This window comes from Chiloscyllium punctatum, chromosome 26 (genome assembly GCF_047496795.1).
Source record: "Chiloscyllium punctatum isolate Juve2018m chromosome 26, sChiPun1.3, whole genome shotgun sequence".
Taxonomy (NCBI): Eukaryota; Metazoa; Chordata; class Chondrichthyes; order Orectolobiformes; family Hemiscylliidae; genus Chiloscyllium; species Chiloscyllium punctatum.
In genome coordinates this window covers 20049093-20066941 of record NC_092764.1, presented here as the reverse complement: position 1 = coordinate 20066941, position 17849 = coordinate 20049093, and the positions used below count along the sequence as shown (strand labels likewise).

The window sequence follows — 17849 nt, the reverse complement described above, 5'->3', positions numbered from 1 at the left end:
ACTCCATTCCTGGCAACATCCTTGTAAATCATTTCTGAACCCTCTCCAATTAATAGTGTCCTTTCTGTAGCAGAGCGACCTGTCCATCTTCCTTCCTAGCTATGTGTTCCACCCACCCTGCTGACCTATCACAATTATCCCCCACCAGCATCCACCTATTGCTTTCCCACCTACATTCCCCCAGCCCCACCCCCACTCCCTATTTATCTCTCATCCCCCTTCACCCTCCATCTTCCTGATGAAGGGCTTATATCCAAAACATCGAATCTCCTGTTCCTCAGATAGACAATAGACAATAGACAATAGATGCAGGAGTAGGCCATTCTGCCCTTCGAGCCTGCACCGCCATTCAATATGATCATGGCTGATCATTCCTAATCAGTATCCTGTTCCAGCCTTATCTCCATACCCCTTGACTCCACTATCTTTAAGAGCTCTATCCAATTCTTTCTTAAATGAATCCAGAGACTGGGCCTCCACTGCCCTCTGGGGCAGAGCATTCCACACAGCCACCACTCTCTGGGTGAAGTAGTTTCTCCTCATCTCTGTCCTAAATGGTCTACCCCGTATTTTTAAGTTGTCTCCTCTGGTTCGGCACTCCCCCATCAACGGAAATATGTTCCCTCCTGCCAGAGTGTCCAGTCCTTTCATAATCCTATACGTTTCAATCAGATCCCCTCTCAGTCTTCTAAACTCAAGGGTATACAAGCCCAGTCGCTTCAATCTTTCCGTGTAAGGCAATCCTGCCATTCCAGGAATTGACCTCGTGAACCTACGCTGCACTCCCTTAATAGCCAGAATGTCTTTCCTCAAATTTGGAGACCAGAACTGTACACAGTACTCCAGGTGTGGTCTCACCAGGGCCCTGTACAGCTGCAGAAGCACCTCTTTGCTTCTATACTCAATCCCTCTTGTTATGAAGGCCAGCATGCTATTAGCCTTCTTCACGACCTGCTGTACCTGCATGCTTGCCTTCATTGACTGGTAGACAAGAGCACCCAGATCTCTCTGAACAGCCCCTTTATCTAATTTGATACCATTGAGGTAGTAATCTGCCTTCCTGTTCTTGCCACCAAAGTGGATAACCAGACATTTATCCACATTAAACTGCATCTGTCATGCATCTGCCCACTCACCTAACTTGTCCAGGTCACCCTGTAATCCCCTAACATCCTCATCACATTTCACCCTACCACCTAGCTTTGTGTCATCAGCAAATTTGCTAATGTTATTGCTGATACCATCTTCTATATCATTTACATATATTGTAAAAAGCTGCAGTCCCAGCACGGATCCCTGCGGTACCCCACTGGTCACTGCCTGCCATTTCGAAATGGAGCCGCTAATCACTACCCTTTGTTTCCTATTAGCCAACCAATTCTCTATCCAATCTAGTACTTTGCCCCCAATCCCGTGCGCCCTAATTTTACTCACTAACCTCTTGTGTGGGACTTTATCAAAAGCTTTCTGAAAGTCCAGGTACACTACATCCACTGGATCTCCCTCGTCCATCTTCCGAGTTACATCCTCAAAAAATTCCAGAAGATTAGTCAAGCATGATTTCCCCTTCATAAATCCATGCTGACTCTGTCCTATCCTGTTACTATTATCCAGATGTGCCGTAATTTCATCCTTTATAATAGACTCCAGCATCTTTCCCACCACTGAGGTCAGACTAACTGGTCTATAATTTCCTGCTTTCTCCCGCCCACCCTTCTTAAAAAGTGGCACAACATTAGCCGCCCTCCAATCCTCAGGAACCGACCCCGATTCTATTGAACTCTGGAAAATAATCACCAGCGCATCCACGATTTCCCGAGCCACCTCCTTCAGTACCCTGGGATGCAGGCCATCAGGTCCCGGAGACTTATCAACCTTCAGACCTAACAGTCTCTCCAACACCAAATCCTGGCAAATAGAAATTCCCTTCAGTTCAGGTCCTTCAGCCACTGTTACCTCAGGGAGATTGCTTGTGTCTTCCCCAGTGAACACAGATCTGAAGTACCCATTTAATTCCTCTGCCATTTCTTCGTTCCCAGTAATATATTCCCCTGCTTCTGTCTTCAAGGGCCCAATTTTTGTCCTAACCATTTTTTTTGCCTTGGACATACCTAAAAAAGCTTTTACTATCCTCCTTTATATTCTTGGCCAGTTTACCTTCGTACCTCATTTTTTCTCTGCATATTTCCTTCTTACTAATCCTCTGCTGTTCTTTAAAAGCTTCCCAGTCTTCCGTTTTCCCGCTTATCTTCGCTAAGTTATACTTTTTCTCTTTTAACCTTATATGTTTCTTTATTTCCCTCGTCAGCCACGGCCGCCCATGTCTCCTCCTGGGATCTTTCTTCCTTTTAGGAATGAACTGATCCTGCATCTTCTGCATTATACACAGAAATATCCGCCATTGTTCCTCCACGGTCTTCCCTGTTAAGGTATTGAACCATTGAACTTTGGCCAGTTGCTCCCTCAAAGCTCCATATTTCCCTTTATTCAACTGAAATATTGTCACTTCAGATTGTACCCACTCCCTCTCAAATTGCAGATTGAAGCTTATTGTATTATGGTCACTACTGCCCAATGGCTCCTTCACTTCGAGGTCACTGACAAATTCTGGTTCGTTACACAATACCAGAATCGCCTTATCCCTGGTCGGCTCCAGCACCAGCTGCTCTAAAAATCCATCTCTGAGGCACTCCACAAAGTCTCTTTCTTGAGGCCCGATACCATCCTGATTCTCCCAGTCTACCTGCATGTTAAAATCCCCCATAACAACTGTAGTAACATCTTTGCGACAGGCCAATTTCAACTCCTGATTCAACTTACCTCCAACATCCAGACTACTGTTTGGGGGCCTGTAGATGACTCCCATGAGGGTCTTTTTACCCTTAGTGTTTCGAAGCTCTATCCACACTGACTCTACATCCCCTGACTCTAGGTCCGCCCGCGCAAGGGACTGAATATCCTCCCTTACCAACAAGGCCACCCCACCCCCTCTGCCCGTCAGTCTATCCTTACGATAGCACGTGTAGCCTTGAATATTCATTTCCCAGGCCCTGTCCCCATGAAGCCACGTCTCAGTTATCCCCACAATATCGTATCTGCCAATTTCCAAAAGAGCCTCAAGCTCATCCATCTTGTGTCTAATGCTTCGTGCATTCATATATAGAATTTTTAATTTGTTACTGCTCTCACCCTTCCCCTCAACCCTTATTTCACTCAACTTTACAGCATGATGCCTTTTCCAGTTTTCTGCCTCCTTGATACAGTTGTCTTTCTTGACTTCTCTTGTTCTAACTACCCCTTCAATTTCCTTTTTAAACATCCAGCTTGTCCCCTCCCCCCCGCTACTTAGTTTAAATGTAGCGGTGTTGCAGCAGAAAACCTGCCTGCCAGAATGCCGATGCTGGCTGACCCAATGTGTTTTCCCTGTGCCATCCTTTTTGACCAGAACAGCACTCCAAAGGTAGCCTCACCAATGTCGTCAACATGATACCCCAACTCTTATACTCCACGGGTTGAACAATGAAGTCGTGTGCTTAACCACCCCGTTTTGATGCAGAGTTTAAAGAACTATGTACCTTTTCCCCCCATGTCTCTCTGTTCAACAATGTTACTCAGCACCCTACCATTAACTGTATAAGTCCTGCCCTTGTTCATTTTACCAAAATGCAATACCTTGTATTTATCTAAATTAATCCAAACCAGCCAGGTGAGTGAAGTTTCAGTGAGGGAGCATTTTGGGAGGAGTGACCATAATACCAAGAGTTTTAAGATACTCCTGGATAGGGATTACAGCAGTTATCAGGTGAATGTGTTAAGTTACGGCAGTTCAACAGTGTTAGGCAGGAACTGGAGGATGTTGATTTGGAGGTGGCTGTTTGAGGGTAAATCCACATAGGACATTTGGGAGTATTTCAAATGGCTGTTGATAAGTGTTCAGGAGTGGCATGTTCCTGTGAGAACGAAGGATAGGTATGGCCCATTACGTGAACCTTGGGTGACCAGGAATGATATGACCTTGGTCAAAACGAATTAGGAGGATGGGAACTGACAAAGCCCTTGAAGAGTTTAAGCAAAGTAGGAAAGAACTTAAACAAGGAATTAGAAGGGCTGAAAGGGGTCATGATAAGTCATTCACAAACAATATTAAGGAGAATTCCAAGGCTTTTTATACATCTATAAAAAGCAAGAGGGTAGCCAGGGAAAGGGTTGGCCCACTTAAGGACAAAGAAATCTATGTATGGAGCCAGAAGAGGTAGGTGAATACTTAGAGGTCCTAAGTGAATACTTTGTGTCAGTATACACCAAAACAGAAAGAATTGATGGAGGATGAGCTCAGGGCAGGAGTGTCAAGTTTCTAAGCCAAGTTGCTATAAAAAAGGAAGAGATGTTGTCCGTCATAAAAAGTTTAAGATAGATAGGTCCCTGGGTCCTGATGGGATCTATTCCAGAATATTGAGAGAGGCAAGACAACAAATTGCTGGAGCGTGGACAGACATTTTTGTATCCTCTTTAGCCACAGGTGAGGTCGAGAGGACTGGAGAATTGTTAATGTTCCATTGTTTAAGAAGGGTAACAAGGATAATTCTGGCAATTGCAGACTTGTGAGCCTCACATCAGTGGTAGGGAAATTATTAGAAAAGATTCTCAGGGACAAGACCTATATATATTTAGAAACAAATGGACTTATTAGTGATAGACAGCATGGTTTTGTGTGGGGCAAGGCCCTGTCTCACTTGATTGAGTTTTTTGAGGAGGTGACGAAGACGGTTGATGAGGGAAAAGTAGTTGACACTGTCTATATGGACTTCAGTAAAGCCTTTGACAAGGTCCCTCATGAGAGGCTGGTACAAAAGGTGAAGTCATATGGTATCAGGGTGAGTTGGCAAGTTGGATACAGAAATGGCTTAGTCATAGGAGACAGAGGGTAGTGGTGGAAGGATGCTTTTCAGAATGGAGGGTTGTGGGTAATGGTGTTCCACAGGGATCAGTGCTGGGACATCTACTCTTCATGTCTAGAATGTAGGCTGTATTCCTGATGAAGGGCTTTTGCCCAAAACGCCGATTTTATGCTCCTCGGAAGCTGCCTGAACTGCTGTGCTTTTCCAGCACCACTCTAATCTAGACTCTGGTTTCCAGCATCTGCAGTCATTGTTTTTACCTATCTACTCTTCGTGTCTATATAAATGGTTTGGAGGAAAATGTAGCTGGTCTATTTCGAAAGTATGCAGATGATACAAAGATTGATAAGAGTTGTGGATAATGAGGATGATGCCAAGAGGATACAGAAGGTTGTAGACCAGTGAAGGCATGGGTGGAAAAATAGTAGATGAGTTTAATCCAGATAAATGTGAAATGATGCATTTTGGAATTTCAAGTACTAATGGAAATTATACAGTGAATGGCACAACCCTTAGGAGTATTGATATGCAGAGAGATGTGTGTGTGCAGGTCCATAGATCACCAAAGGTGACAACACAGTTTGATATTAGTTAGTAAAAAGGGCCTATGGCATACTTGCCTTCATTGGAAGGGGCATTGAGTATAACGATAGACAAATTAATCTGCAGCTCTACAGAACTTTATTTAGGCCACACTTGGTATATTGCGTACTGTTTTGGTCAACATACTACAAGAAGGATGTGGATGCTTGGAGAGGGTACAGAAAAGGTTTACCAGTATATTGCATGGTATGGGGGATTTCAGCTATGAGGAAAGGTTGGGTAGACTAGATTTGTTTTCAGCAGAATGCAGAAGGTTGAGGGATGACCTGACAGAAGTTTAGAAAATTCTGATTGGCATTGATAGAGTGGAAAGTATGAGGCTTTTCCCAGGGCAGAGGGGTGAATAATTAGGGGACACAGGTTCAGGGTCGGGGGTTGGACTTTAAATAGATGTGCGAAGCAAGTTTTTCACACAAAGGGTGGTGGGTGTTTAGAACACGCTGCCAGAGGAGGTGGTAGAAGCATTTATAATAGCAGCTTTCAAATAACAACTGGACAATCCTGGAAGTGAAGACAGTTTTAGTACGGAAGGGCAAAATGTGTTAGCACAGTCTTGGAGTGCAGAAGGGCCTGTTCCTATGCTGTATTGTTCCATCTGCCGCCCCTCAGCCTAATGACTCGATTGATCAAGATTGCTGTGTAATCTTAGATTTTGGTGTCATCTGCAAACTTACTAACTATGCCTCCTAAATTCTCATCCAACTTGTTTACATAAATGACAAATGACCGTGGACCCAGTGCCGACCACTGTGGAACGTGGCTAGTCATGGGCCTCCAGTCTGAGAAACAAACCCTCACAACCACCCTCCGTCAAGTCAATTTGGTAGAAGAAATTAGATTACTTACAGTGTGGAAACAGGCCCTTCGGCCCAACAAGTCCACACCGCCCCGCCGAAGCGCAAACCACCCATACCCCTACATTTACCCCTTCACCTAACACTACGGGCAATTTAGCATGGCCAATTCACCTGACCTGCACATCTTTGGACTGTGGGAGGAAACCGGAGCACCCGGAGGAAACCCACGCAGACATGGGGAGGACGTGCAAACTCCACACAGTCGCCTGAGGCGGGTATTGAACCCGGGTCTCTGGCGCTGTGAGGCAGTAGTGCTAACCACTGTGCCACCGTGCCGCCCACATGTAAAGAAATGTAAAGTGGAGATATCTGAAGTGATTCACTTTGGTCTGTTGTTGTGTCACCATAGTCTTATCAGACCATAGGGGCTGCTCTCTCATGAGAAAGAGAGAAGCGACTGGTGGTGATTTAACAGACCTCAAGCGAGCGAAGAGTTTGAGAAGGAGAGTCCTTCATGTTAATGACAAACCGGTGATGGGAATTGAACCAGCGCTGTTAGCATCACACTGCTCTGCAAGCCAACAGTCCAGCCAACTGAGTTGGTCAGTAAGTCTATACAATTGCAATAAAATAAAGGGTACAATTCAAACAAGATGTTGGAGCAAATGGACTTTGGTGTACATGTGCATCAATCGTTGAAGGTAGCAGGACAAGTTGAGAGAGCAGTCAGTGAAGCATTCAGCATCCTGGACTTCATCAATAGGGAACTATGTTAAACCTGTATAAAACACTGGACTAGTCTCATCCGAAGCTCTGCATCCAGCTATGGGCACCTAATTTTAGGAATGATATGTAGAGGGTGCAGTAAAACATCCATGATGATGGTTTCAAAGATGATGACTTCAGTAGTGTCAAATCAAAGGCTTCTATGCAAAATAAGCACATGTGTAGTAGGAGGTGACAGATTAGCATGGATAAAGTATTGGTTGGCTAATAGGAAGTGGACATAAATTTCCTTTTGGGGTGTGACCTATGTTTTGCCTCAGGGATCACTGGTGAAATCCTGGTTATTTACAACTAATGTAAATGACTGATGAAGGGACTGAATAGAATTTACTGATCATAACAAGTTAGGTAGGAAAGTAAGTTGTGAAGAGAACAAAAGGAGTCAGCAACTGGAGATGGGCAGTAAATGTTGGCCTTACCAGTGAAGCACACATCCCATGAGTGAATTTAAAAATGTGGGAAATAATGAACTTGGTCACTTTGATAGTCATGTTAGAAAAGCAGCATATTATTTCAATGGAGAGAGATTGCAGAATTCTGAGATTACAGAGGGACCTGGGGATCCTGGTACATGAATCGCAAAGAGCTTAGTGTACAAGTAGAGCAAGGGATTAGGAAGAGAAATAAGATATTGATTATAGGCACGTTTTGCTGCAGTTGTACAAAATGTTGGCAACATCACATCTGGGAGACTGTGTACCATTTTGATCTCCTTATTTAAGAATGTAAATGTGTTAGTAGCCATGTAGAGAAGGTTCACATCGCTGATACCTGGGATAAGGAAAGGTGAGACTGATTAGGTCTGTGTCCTTGGGGATTTAGAAGTATGAGAGACAAGCATATTGATACAGATTCAATGTGGATTTGACAGGTAGCTTTAAGGGCTTCTCCCCATGTGGGAGAGATTAGAGAAATGGGATACAGCTTAAAAATAAGGAGTGTCCCTCTTCTCTAGAGAGTGGTGGAGGTGGGGGTCATTGAATACTTTTCAGGCAGATTCCTTCTTGACCAACTAGAGTCAAAAGTTATTGAGGATAGATGGGAATGTGGATTTGAGAATGCAATCAGATTAGCAATGATTTTATTGAGCAGGCTCGAAGGGCCAAATAGTCTACTATTACTGCTAATTTGTATGCTCAAAGTGTGATCGCAATATTGTTCGTAAGGATAGAGTGGATCCCGTTGAAAATTTTGCAATTTTAAAAGCTGGTATCAGTGAAGACCGAAGTGACAGTGAAGTTATTAGATAATTATAAATGTTCAGCTGGTTCACTAATGTCTTTTAGGGAAGGTAACCTGCTGTCATTAGCCGGTCTGACCTATCTGTCACTAAAGTTATGCACTAATGTAGTTGACTCTTAGCTGCCCTCCAAAATGGCCAAGTAAGCCACTTGATGTTATCAAGCTGCTGCAAAGAATAACAAAGCTTCAGCAGTTCAAGAAGGTGGCCCAGCTCCTCCCTCACTAGGGAAGTATGAATGGGCAATAAATGCCATCCCTCCCAGTGACACCCACATGCTGAGAATTAATTTCAAAGAAAATTTGTTCATGCTGTAGCTGTCAGAGCCTGACAAAAAAGGACATTGCAAAAGCTGAAGTAAGGGACTGAAGAAAATGCTGACACTTTTTCCTCACCAAAAGTTTAAAGGAAGTGCAGTCTGTATATATTACATGGCAGCAGTCTATCTTGTATGAAATGCTGGAAAGGAGATTCCATGATGTGAGCAAATTTATGTAAAGGCTTAAACATGAGTATTGAAGAAATTAAACTGTAGTCTATGTTTCCCTAAATTCAATAATCTTCATCAAAATTTTGTTTCTTCAGTCTCCTACAGTGGTTTTTGTTAATGTCGGTGAGACATTAGGACTAATGCAGCAAGCACCATTACAGACTCAGTGATGCGCAGATGAGGGAAGCGTGATTGTGAATCTACTCAGACAAAGTAGCCGTGTCAAACTCGACAGAAGTTAGCTTTGCATTATTTCCTCAAAAGAGGCCATGCCAAAGTTTACGCATGTGAATTTGAACTGCACCTCAGTTGGTGGCAATAAACTCTTCAAGTAAGTGTGGGAAAAACTTAACCAGATGAGTCAATGTTTTCCACCCATCTTCTCAATATTAGCAACCTACTTTAGAAAATTTTAGAGCCATTGAAGAGCAATTGAAATTAAATAATAATTAGTGGATAATCACAATAGATACTTTTATTGTTGGGCTGCATTTACAGAACTTTAATCATGATTACAATATTACATAAGATTAGAACAGAATTGTAAGGAATTCACATTCACAGTATTAAGAACATTATGTCAACATTTTGCCATAAGTTCAACACAAGCATAGCTGCTTGCATCATTGTTTTCATAACAGGGATTTTGGTTATCACTGAAGTTTGTTGTTCTTTACACAATCGGTTTGATACCAACCTGTGGGTGAAAGCAAAACAAGAAGTTAAGCTAACACCGCCTAACCAACCACAATCAAATCTGAGGGGCAGACATTTAAATATATCCCTCGCAGCTGGTTATAGAATATGGGAGAGTGCTGATAGACCTGCTGATCCCCTTGGCCTTTGTAGTCTGTCTTATGCCCATACAGAGCCAGGCTCTGTACATGTTGGCAGCCTCTTATTCTAGCCACACTGTTACCTTTGTTTTCATTTAATCAATTTTGGACTTGCAAGGGTATCAGTGCTTACGACTAGAAAGTTTTGTTCCCAGTGTGGTCATTTAGCACTGGGTCAGGGTCATTTGTCCTGCACAAAAGCAGCAAGAGAAAGAGGGAGGGAGACTCTTGCACAAACTGACTGAGCAATCACTAAACTCCATCAACTGTTTCACTTTCTTATGTATTTGTGTATTCCAGCACGTAGTAACATGTAGTCTATGAGAAAATTTAGATCAGTTTTGTTGTTTTTGTTATGAGTTATGCTTGCCCTCGTGATTTTAGTGTAACAAAAATGAAACCTTTGCTATCTCAGTTATCAAATGCCAGCGTCAAAAACTCACATACGTAACGTACCTCGGCCCAAAAAGCCAGATCTGCTTTGTCCGGACTAGGTGCTTCACAGCTGATACTTGTACAACACCAGTGTAGTGGTTTTTTGTTCCTCAAAACAGCTATTGATTTGTCCTTTTGATTGGAGACACTGCTTTGTGCTGAAGAGAACCATTTCCTTGTGCTTTCCATCAAGTCTAAATTGATATAATCTAAGTGGGTTCTTTCTGTGATGCTCTCCTTTCCAAAGGTTAGGCCACAGACATCCCGTTAACTTGGTCCATGGTAATGGGAAAAGTACAGGAGTAGTTTGCCATTGCCTTCTGCAGGATATTTAATCAGGAAAGTCACCCACTCTTCGTGCCTGCCATCAGAAATATTAGCAGGATTCATCATCAGCTGATAATCAACCAAAACAGAAAGTGCTGGAGAAACTCCGTAAGTCTGGCAGCGTCTGTGGAGCGAGAAACAGAGTCAATGTTTTAAATCCAGTGACCCTTCATCAGAACTGTTCACTGGACTTGAAATGTTAACTCTGTTTTCTGTCTCCACAGATGCTGCCAGATCTGCAGAGTTTCTCCAGCATTTTCTGTTTTTGTTTTAGATCTCCAGCATCTTCAGTTCGCTGTTTCATTTCTGATAGTTAATCAGTGTGGTCTCATTATAAATGCACCATACATGGTCCACAAGAGCTGGATTGGGTCTTGAACCAGGGGTTTCTGACCAAGGGGTAGAGATGCAACCTCTGCACTACAAGACCCTGTCCAGTGTGACCTTTACAGTCGACACAGTGGAGGCATTCCGCTCATTTGACTGGACTGGGGTAAACTGGTCTTGGACATAATCAATTTGAGTGTTACTAGCACTAATTGCGACATCCAGTCATCTCTGTTTTATTTTGTATGAAGGGAACATGTTCTTTTTACATTTTTCTTCAGATCCCTCAATGCAGTTTTCAAGAGTGCACAAAATGCTTTCTCAACTACTTTTGTTCTAAAAGTATTACTGACTGCAAGTTTAAAAAAAAAGAAGTGTGTGGGTGCTCCAGTTTTATTACTCTATTCTCAGTGTTCAAAATACCGCAGTGAAACCTAACCCCTTGTGTAATCTAGATTTTTTAGGATGTGCTTGGAAAGGAGATTTATGTGGGTAAAAAGGTTAATGCAATGCAAGGGAGGGCGAAGAGTTTAAAATGTGGGGGAAATAAAGATATAATAAACCGTGCATGTTTCCGGTGGTTGTTTTTAATTGTAATTCGTCACATCTTCTGGAAACAGGGAGCTGCCCAGGCTGCAAAAAATTTGCCAAATTTGCAAGAGTTCAAAAATGCAAGGATCATCAAAGTAAATCCCGACAAACCACAGGAAAATGTCCGTTTGCTCACACTGGAAGTAAGTCTTTGCTTCTTATTGTCATTGCAGGGTGCATATGATGCCTGTAATAGAATCAAGAACTTAGATAGTTTTATGAAGACCAGAGAGGTGAAGGTGGATCCTGACAAACCACTAGAAGGAGTCCGTTTAGCTACGCTCCAGGTAATAAGTCATTTGAAGCCAAGCACTTAAACACAGCAGTTTTAAATTAAACCTCCTGAATCAAGAAGCTTTGTTTAGTTCAGGCAGCCAGACAATTATTTATAAAGATTTTCATTCGTAATTGCTACCACGTGCATATTTTCACCGTGAATATCCATGGATGCTAAGCAGTTTCAATAAAATAATAGCAATAGTTGTGGATACCACTCTTCAATGCTATCTTCTTCTCGTACTTTTTCTGCAATGAGGTGAATTCTGAAAGACTTTCTTTTTTTTAACCTATTTTTTTCTAGGTTTAGAAATGGCTTTTAGTGGAACTGAAATGTCATTGTAAATTGATCTTTTGTCAAATAAATATAGTGTCATGAAAATGAAATGTGATGAACTGTGGATGAGTGATTTAAAAAGGGTTTAAAAAGGGTTTATTGATGATAAAGTTATTTTGCAAATTTAAGAATTTTTCATTGTTAAGCATTTAGCAAACATGGAGATTGATGATCATTATTTTATTAAGAAAGAATAACATTTGAGGGTGCATTTCCATTTCTGGCCCAGAACGTATCTTCAAGTTGCCTTGATGGATTGACCATCTGTTTGTTTTGTATTGATTCACAAAGCGCTCCTATTGACTGAAAATCTTTGCTGGGGCAGTTGCCCTCCGTGATTACCTGTCATTTGGGGGCAGATATTCATTATTCCCTGTGATGGCTTCTTTTGATCCAGATCCTGAGCAACAATCAACATCCTTTCGAGGTATGATATTGAGCTGGTTCATGAGATTGCATTGTGTACTCAGTCCACAACAACAATGACCAGCAAGTCATTGTCAGCTGAACCAAATATAACAGGCACAGAAGAGGGACCAGGAAAATCAGTGTGTCAAAGGCTAGCCATACGAAAAGGTCAACTGGTTGATCGTAAACATACTTTAAGAATTCATAGCATTTTACGACTAGGGGTGATTATGGATGTGAGACAAATACCTGGTCATTCCAGCTTCACTTCATAAAGACGGTCTGGAGAAATTGCACCGAGCCAGATTTTGGTCAGTGTTATAGTGGCCGGAGATGTCCAAGGATGTTGAAGACCCCACGGAGGACTGTGAAACCTGTGTTATTCATAGATTAAAGCAACATGTGTTAATATTTCCTGCATTCCACCATGGGAGGTTAAAAGCTTAATAGTAGCTACCAAGATAACCGGTATTTCTCCTTTTTCTATTTAGTGCAAAATCCATGAAATCAGAGACCCCTTTTACAGGGAGAACAAAGTGCAAAATGTTTCCAATATCATTTGCTCCACCCTGGGGGAATCCACTAGAGCAAAAGTCCAGTGTTAACCATCACCTTGATAGGTTTTGCAATACTGGCTTTGCCCTGCTCTGAGACTGTACGATGTGGCGTAGTCATGTGAAATACAGCTCACGAATGCATTTTTCCTGGTTTAGCAACAGTTGAAAGAAGTGCTGTCTGAAAACCCTGGTCAGGTAAGGCTTCCCACTTACAGCCTTCCTCCTCCTCCTGCTGTAAGTGACTTCTGTACTCTGTTTTTTCTCTCTCTGATATCTCTAACACAAGGGGGATCCCTGCACAAAGGGGATTGTGACAGTAGTTTCCATGACTGAGAGCAAGTAATGTATTTAGGGATTTTTCAGAAGTTTGGAACTCCTTCACATCATCCAGCACTACTGACAGCTAATATGATCAACTTTGCACAGATTTTTCAGGATTTTCAGAAATTGTGGAACAGCAACTAAGTAGTCACAAGCAACTCAGCTTTGGGTTGTGCGGCACAATTCCTTAAAATAGTGCTGACAGCAGGGGTCCTTCATGCATCTGGCACATGTTCAGCTCTGCACATTTAAAAGTGTCTCCTAACTAGAGGGGTGAGACAGATAATGACTGATGGGGCATCAACTTGGTGTTACAGGACAACTGACATCATGATCTGTACACACTTTATTTGGAACACCCACTCTGCCATTCTGAAAAAAAATGTTAGCTCTGTGCTGAAGTTCTTCCCTACCAGTTTCTCATAGTGCAGAAAGCACGGTGGAGACAAATTTTGTGGCCACTACTTACTAAAAGTCATTTATTGTATATAACACTTTTGAGGTCTTTTTGTGATATGTTGTCAATTGCAAATTTCCCTCTTCCTTTGAAATCCATCCAGCTGGCTCATTACCAAGCGAATAACATTTTATTTTCATGTTCAGGCATTTTAATAAAATATCAGGTGAAGCTTTTCCTCTCTAAAGTATATTAAACGCTTAATTGATGTGAAAAGATAGCAACTGGCTACTCTGTGCTTTCACAGTTGAAGAAGGACACATTGAAAGTCTTACAACTTGGGAGGTCATATACTGTAATTAATTGCAGTCAACAATTTGACTGCTGCCAGACTGGATACTTGGTTATTTGACCCCATAATAAAATGGGCTAAGGCAGGGGAAGTGTTTCAACGTGAACTTAAGGAGAACCCAAGCTAGCTGCTTTCAGCCCTGTTTTACTCCTCCACGTTGTTTGAGGAGTATTTTTACTTTGTCCTTGGGCACTCATCCAGGCTGTCCCAGTGCCAAGATCTCTCTGGAGTAAACATATGGGTATAATGCAGGGGACCACTTCTCAGTACACCAGTTGCAATAGGATAGTTGACCGTAGGTTGTCTGATACATGTCACACATACAGTATGTTGTATAAATTTATAGGCTTAGATGATTTTCCTGGGGAGGAGTTCCATTGGTATAAACTGAACATACTTAGTTAATCTTCCAAAGAATGTTGCGCTGTGCCTTTAATATATCAAAACTCATACCTTTTAGATGTTTAGACAAATATGATGTTGAATATGTTTAATTATTAAATCTAAGAGGAGTAACGCATGTGAACCAAAGAAGTGGAAGCAGTTCAGATGCAAAATTTATTGTGCTCAATTATAATGGGGAGTTTGTTAATATGCAGTCCGTATCTTCAATAAATATGGTGTTGGTATTACAGAAATTAATTAGAGCGTTTAAAGCTGCTAAGTAATTTTAAAGGTGAGTTACAAGTTGAGGAGCAAAATCTGTCCTCTTAACAATGGTATTGATAGGATATTGAATATTACTCTGGGGAACACAACACACACTGAATGCAAAATGCTTTATTTTTGTGTATTGTGGATAGTAAAGTGCACAGAATGGTGATGATCTGGAAATAATTCTGTACTAAAATTACTTATCAGTGTTGTGACATCTCCACCACTTATATAGTAGACCACTGATATCGCAACACTGGTGTTAATTGCCAGTTTACTGTGGATCAGTTTGATCGTGTTGATACTTTCTTTCTGTATGGTTTGGAAGGAAGAATTGTACAGGTGACCCAAAAATTCACCACTTTTGATATTCTCTGTTTTACTAATTGCAAACACCTATTATGTTGTTAAGACTACTGGGCAAGAAATACAGCAAACTCAGTCGATATATATTGATAAAAGAAAGACTTGCATTAATATTGTGCATTTTTAAAATGGTTTTAGGGTGTCCTAAAGCATTTTTTACAGCCAGTAACTTTTATTTTTAACATTTTTATTTTTAATCGCAGTGTAATATACAAAATGCAGCATCCACTTTCTGTACAATGAGCTCTCACAATGAGTAATTTGTTAAGAGCCAAATTTTAGGGATGATGATTGAGTGCAAGAACTGGGGAGATCTTCTGCTCTGTATGTTAAAGTAGTGCCATGGGATTGTTCACATCCAACTGATGGACAAGACAGATTGTTGACTTCATGTCTCGTCCAAAATACAGCATCATAAACTGTGCGCGCCCCCTTAGTTCTGCACTGGAGTATTAGCCTAGCTTTTTGTGCTCAAGTTTGTGTTCAAGGCAGAGATTGATAGATTCTTGTTGTCTCGAGGAATTAAGGGCTACGGGGAGAATGCGGGTTAGCGGAGTTGAAATGCCCATCAGCCATGATTGAATGGCGGAGTGGACTCGATGGGCCGAATGGCCTTACTTCCACTGCTATGTCTTATGGTCTTATGGTCTAAGTTGTTGGAGTGGAACTTGAACCCGCAACCTCCTTGCACAGAGCAGAGACTGCTGCCAACTGAATCGCAGCTGACACTGCACAATGGTGAGTTGCTTTCATCCCACATTGTCCTTTCCGAAGGGCATACCGATCCCAGTTGCTACTTCCTCATGGTTGCTTACCATTTGGTTCTACTTGTCAGAGTTGGCTACGCTAAAAGACCTGAGTTCATGATCACAGATTTGCTTCAGCGTAATGTAGTAACCACCTCATCTCTGAACTATCCATAGCACTCTGAAAATCTGTAAAATGCTAATAGAGCCAAAGTGGCCATGTTTCCGCTGATGGGTGAGTGCCGAACCAGAGGACACAGCTTAAAAATACGGGGTAGACCATTTAGGACAGAGATGAGGAGAAACTTCTTCACCCAGAGAGTGGAGGCTATGTGGAATGCTCTGCCCCAGAGGGCAGTGGAGGCCCAGTCTCTGGATTCACTTAAGAAAGAGTTGGATGGAGCTCTCAAGGATAGTGGAATCAAGGATTATGGAGATAAGGCAGGAACAGGATACTGATTAAGGATGATCAGCCATGATCATATTGAATGGTGGTGCAGGCTCGAAGGGCAGAATGGCCTACTCCTGCACCTATTGTCTATTGGCCATGAAAACAAAAACAAGGATTCTAGAATAGCAAAATGCACTCATAGAGCCATTGTGTTGTACAGCACGGAAACAGACCCTTCAGCCTAATTCGTCCATGCTGACTAGATATCCTAAGTTAATCTGGTCGCATTTGCCATCAGTTGGCACATATCCCTTTCAATATTTAATATTTATGTACCCATTCAGATGCCTTTTAAATGTTGCAATTGTACCAACATCCACCACTTTCTCTAGCAGTTAATTCCACCATCCTCTGCCTGAAAATGTTCCCCTTGGGTCCCTTGAAGTCTTTCCCCTCTCACCTTAAACCCATGCTCTCTAGTTTTGGACTTTCCTACCTTGGATAAAAGAATTTGGCTGTTCACCCTATCCATGCCCCTCATGATTTTACAAACATTTATAATGTCACCCCTCCAACACTCCAGGGAAAGCAGCCCCAGCCTATTCAGCCTCTCCTGATAGCTCAAACCCTCTAATCCTGGCAATATCCTTTAAAATCTTTTATGCACCATTTCAAGTTTCACAACATCTTCCCTATAGCAGGGACTTGAACAGCATTAAGTAGCGAATTAGAGTAATGGGTGGTAGGATTGTTTGTGAACTCAGTCCATAATCTACCAATTTCCAGAGCTCAGTGATATTACTACAATAGGAAATTGATGTCTGCCTAATTCCATGGTTATGATAAGGGAGATAAAGAAAGTTGCTGGCATTGCACTTGGCTGTATCATAACTTTGCCAACCAACTGGAGAGCTGCACTAGTAACTGAGGTGGATGACTCAGATGCCAGAGATAGCTGGCCCATTAAGAAACATGTAGTTAGGAAAGACTAGAATAATAGAGGAGTTTTCTTGTTTCCTCTGTCCTCAAAACTAGCTGTCCCTGGTGCTGACATGGATTCTATGAAATACACCAATCCTGGCACAACAGGAATGACTTGGGTTTTTGTGCTTGTTGCCAGTTACAAGACCACTTGATTGTTTACAATGGAATGATATGGCACTGAAAGAATTATACAAAACGTTTTCAAGCTAATCATTTTTCTTTATTTCTCATCTCCCTTTTCCCATAAATCACAGACCCAAAAGGGCAAAGTTTGGTTTAGAAACGTGTAACTGGGAACAAGTGGGGATCGTAACATACACCACGTCTAAAACAGTCACCCGACACTGATTTTTTGTGGATTTGCCAGTTGGTGGGCAGATGACATACTTGATGTCAAATTAAGGACAGCAGGCAGACTGTCAAAGCCAGGAGATCAAATAGAAGGCTCTCTAGCTCTGATAGAACGGCACCTTATGTTTGCAGGTTACTGATATGCTACCAGCAACTCGTAAGGTAAAAGGTAGCCAAAGTTTTCAGTCCACTCTTTAGGAACGGCCTGTGGCTGCAGCTCTAGTGAGGCAGGCAAGGAGGGAGTACTTCGAAGCCAGCCTAGAGCAATAGTTCTCTGGTCTACTGCCAAGTAGCCAGACTGCTTCCTGACTCCTTGGAATGCCTAGAGATGAATTGAAACTTCCAGGCAGTGTCTGACAACTGGCTTCAGTAGGTAGCC

General features: G+C 42.1%; 1 protein-coding gene across 3 annotated transcripts in view; it reads left to right on the top strand.

Annotated features, from left to right (window-relative positions):
- mthfsd (methenyltetrahydrofolate synthetase domain containing) overlaps window positions 1-17849 on the top strand; it is a 65765-nt gene that overhangs the window by 7047 nt on the left and 40869 nt on the right. For 2 of the 3 annotated variants that reach the window (XM_072595916.1, XM_072595914.1), the window contains exon 3: window positions 11504-11617. In XM_072595916.1, the coding sequence (XP_072452017.1) occupies window positions 11504-11617 (114 nt within the window). Of the gene's footprint in view, window positions 1-11359; window positions 11474-11503; window positions 11618-17849 lie in introns of all 3 variants that reach the window. The other variant, XM_072595915.1, reaches the window with a different exon arrangement.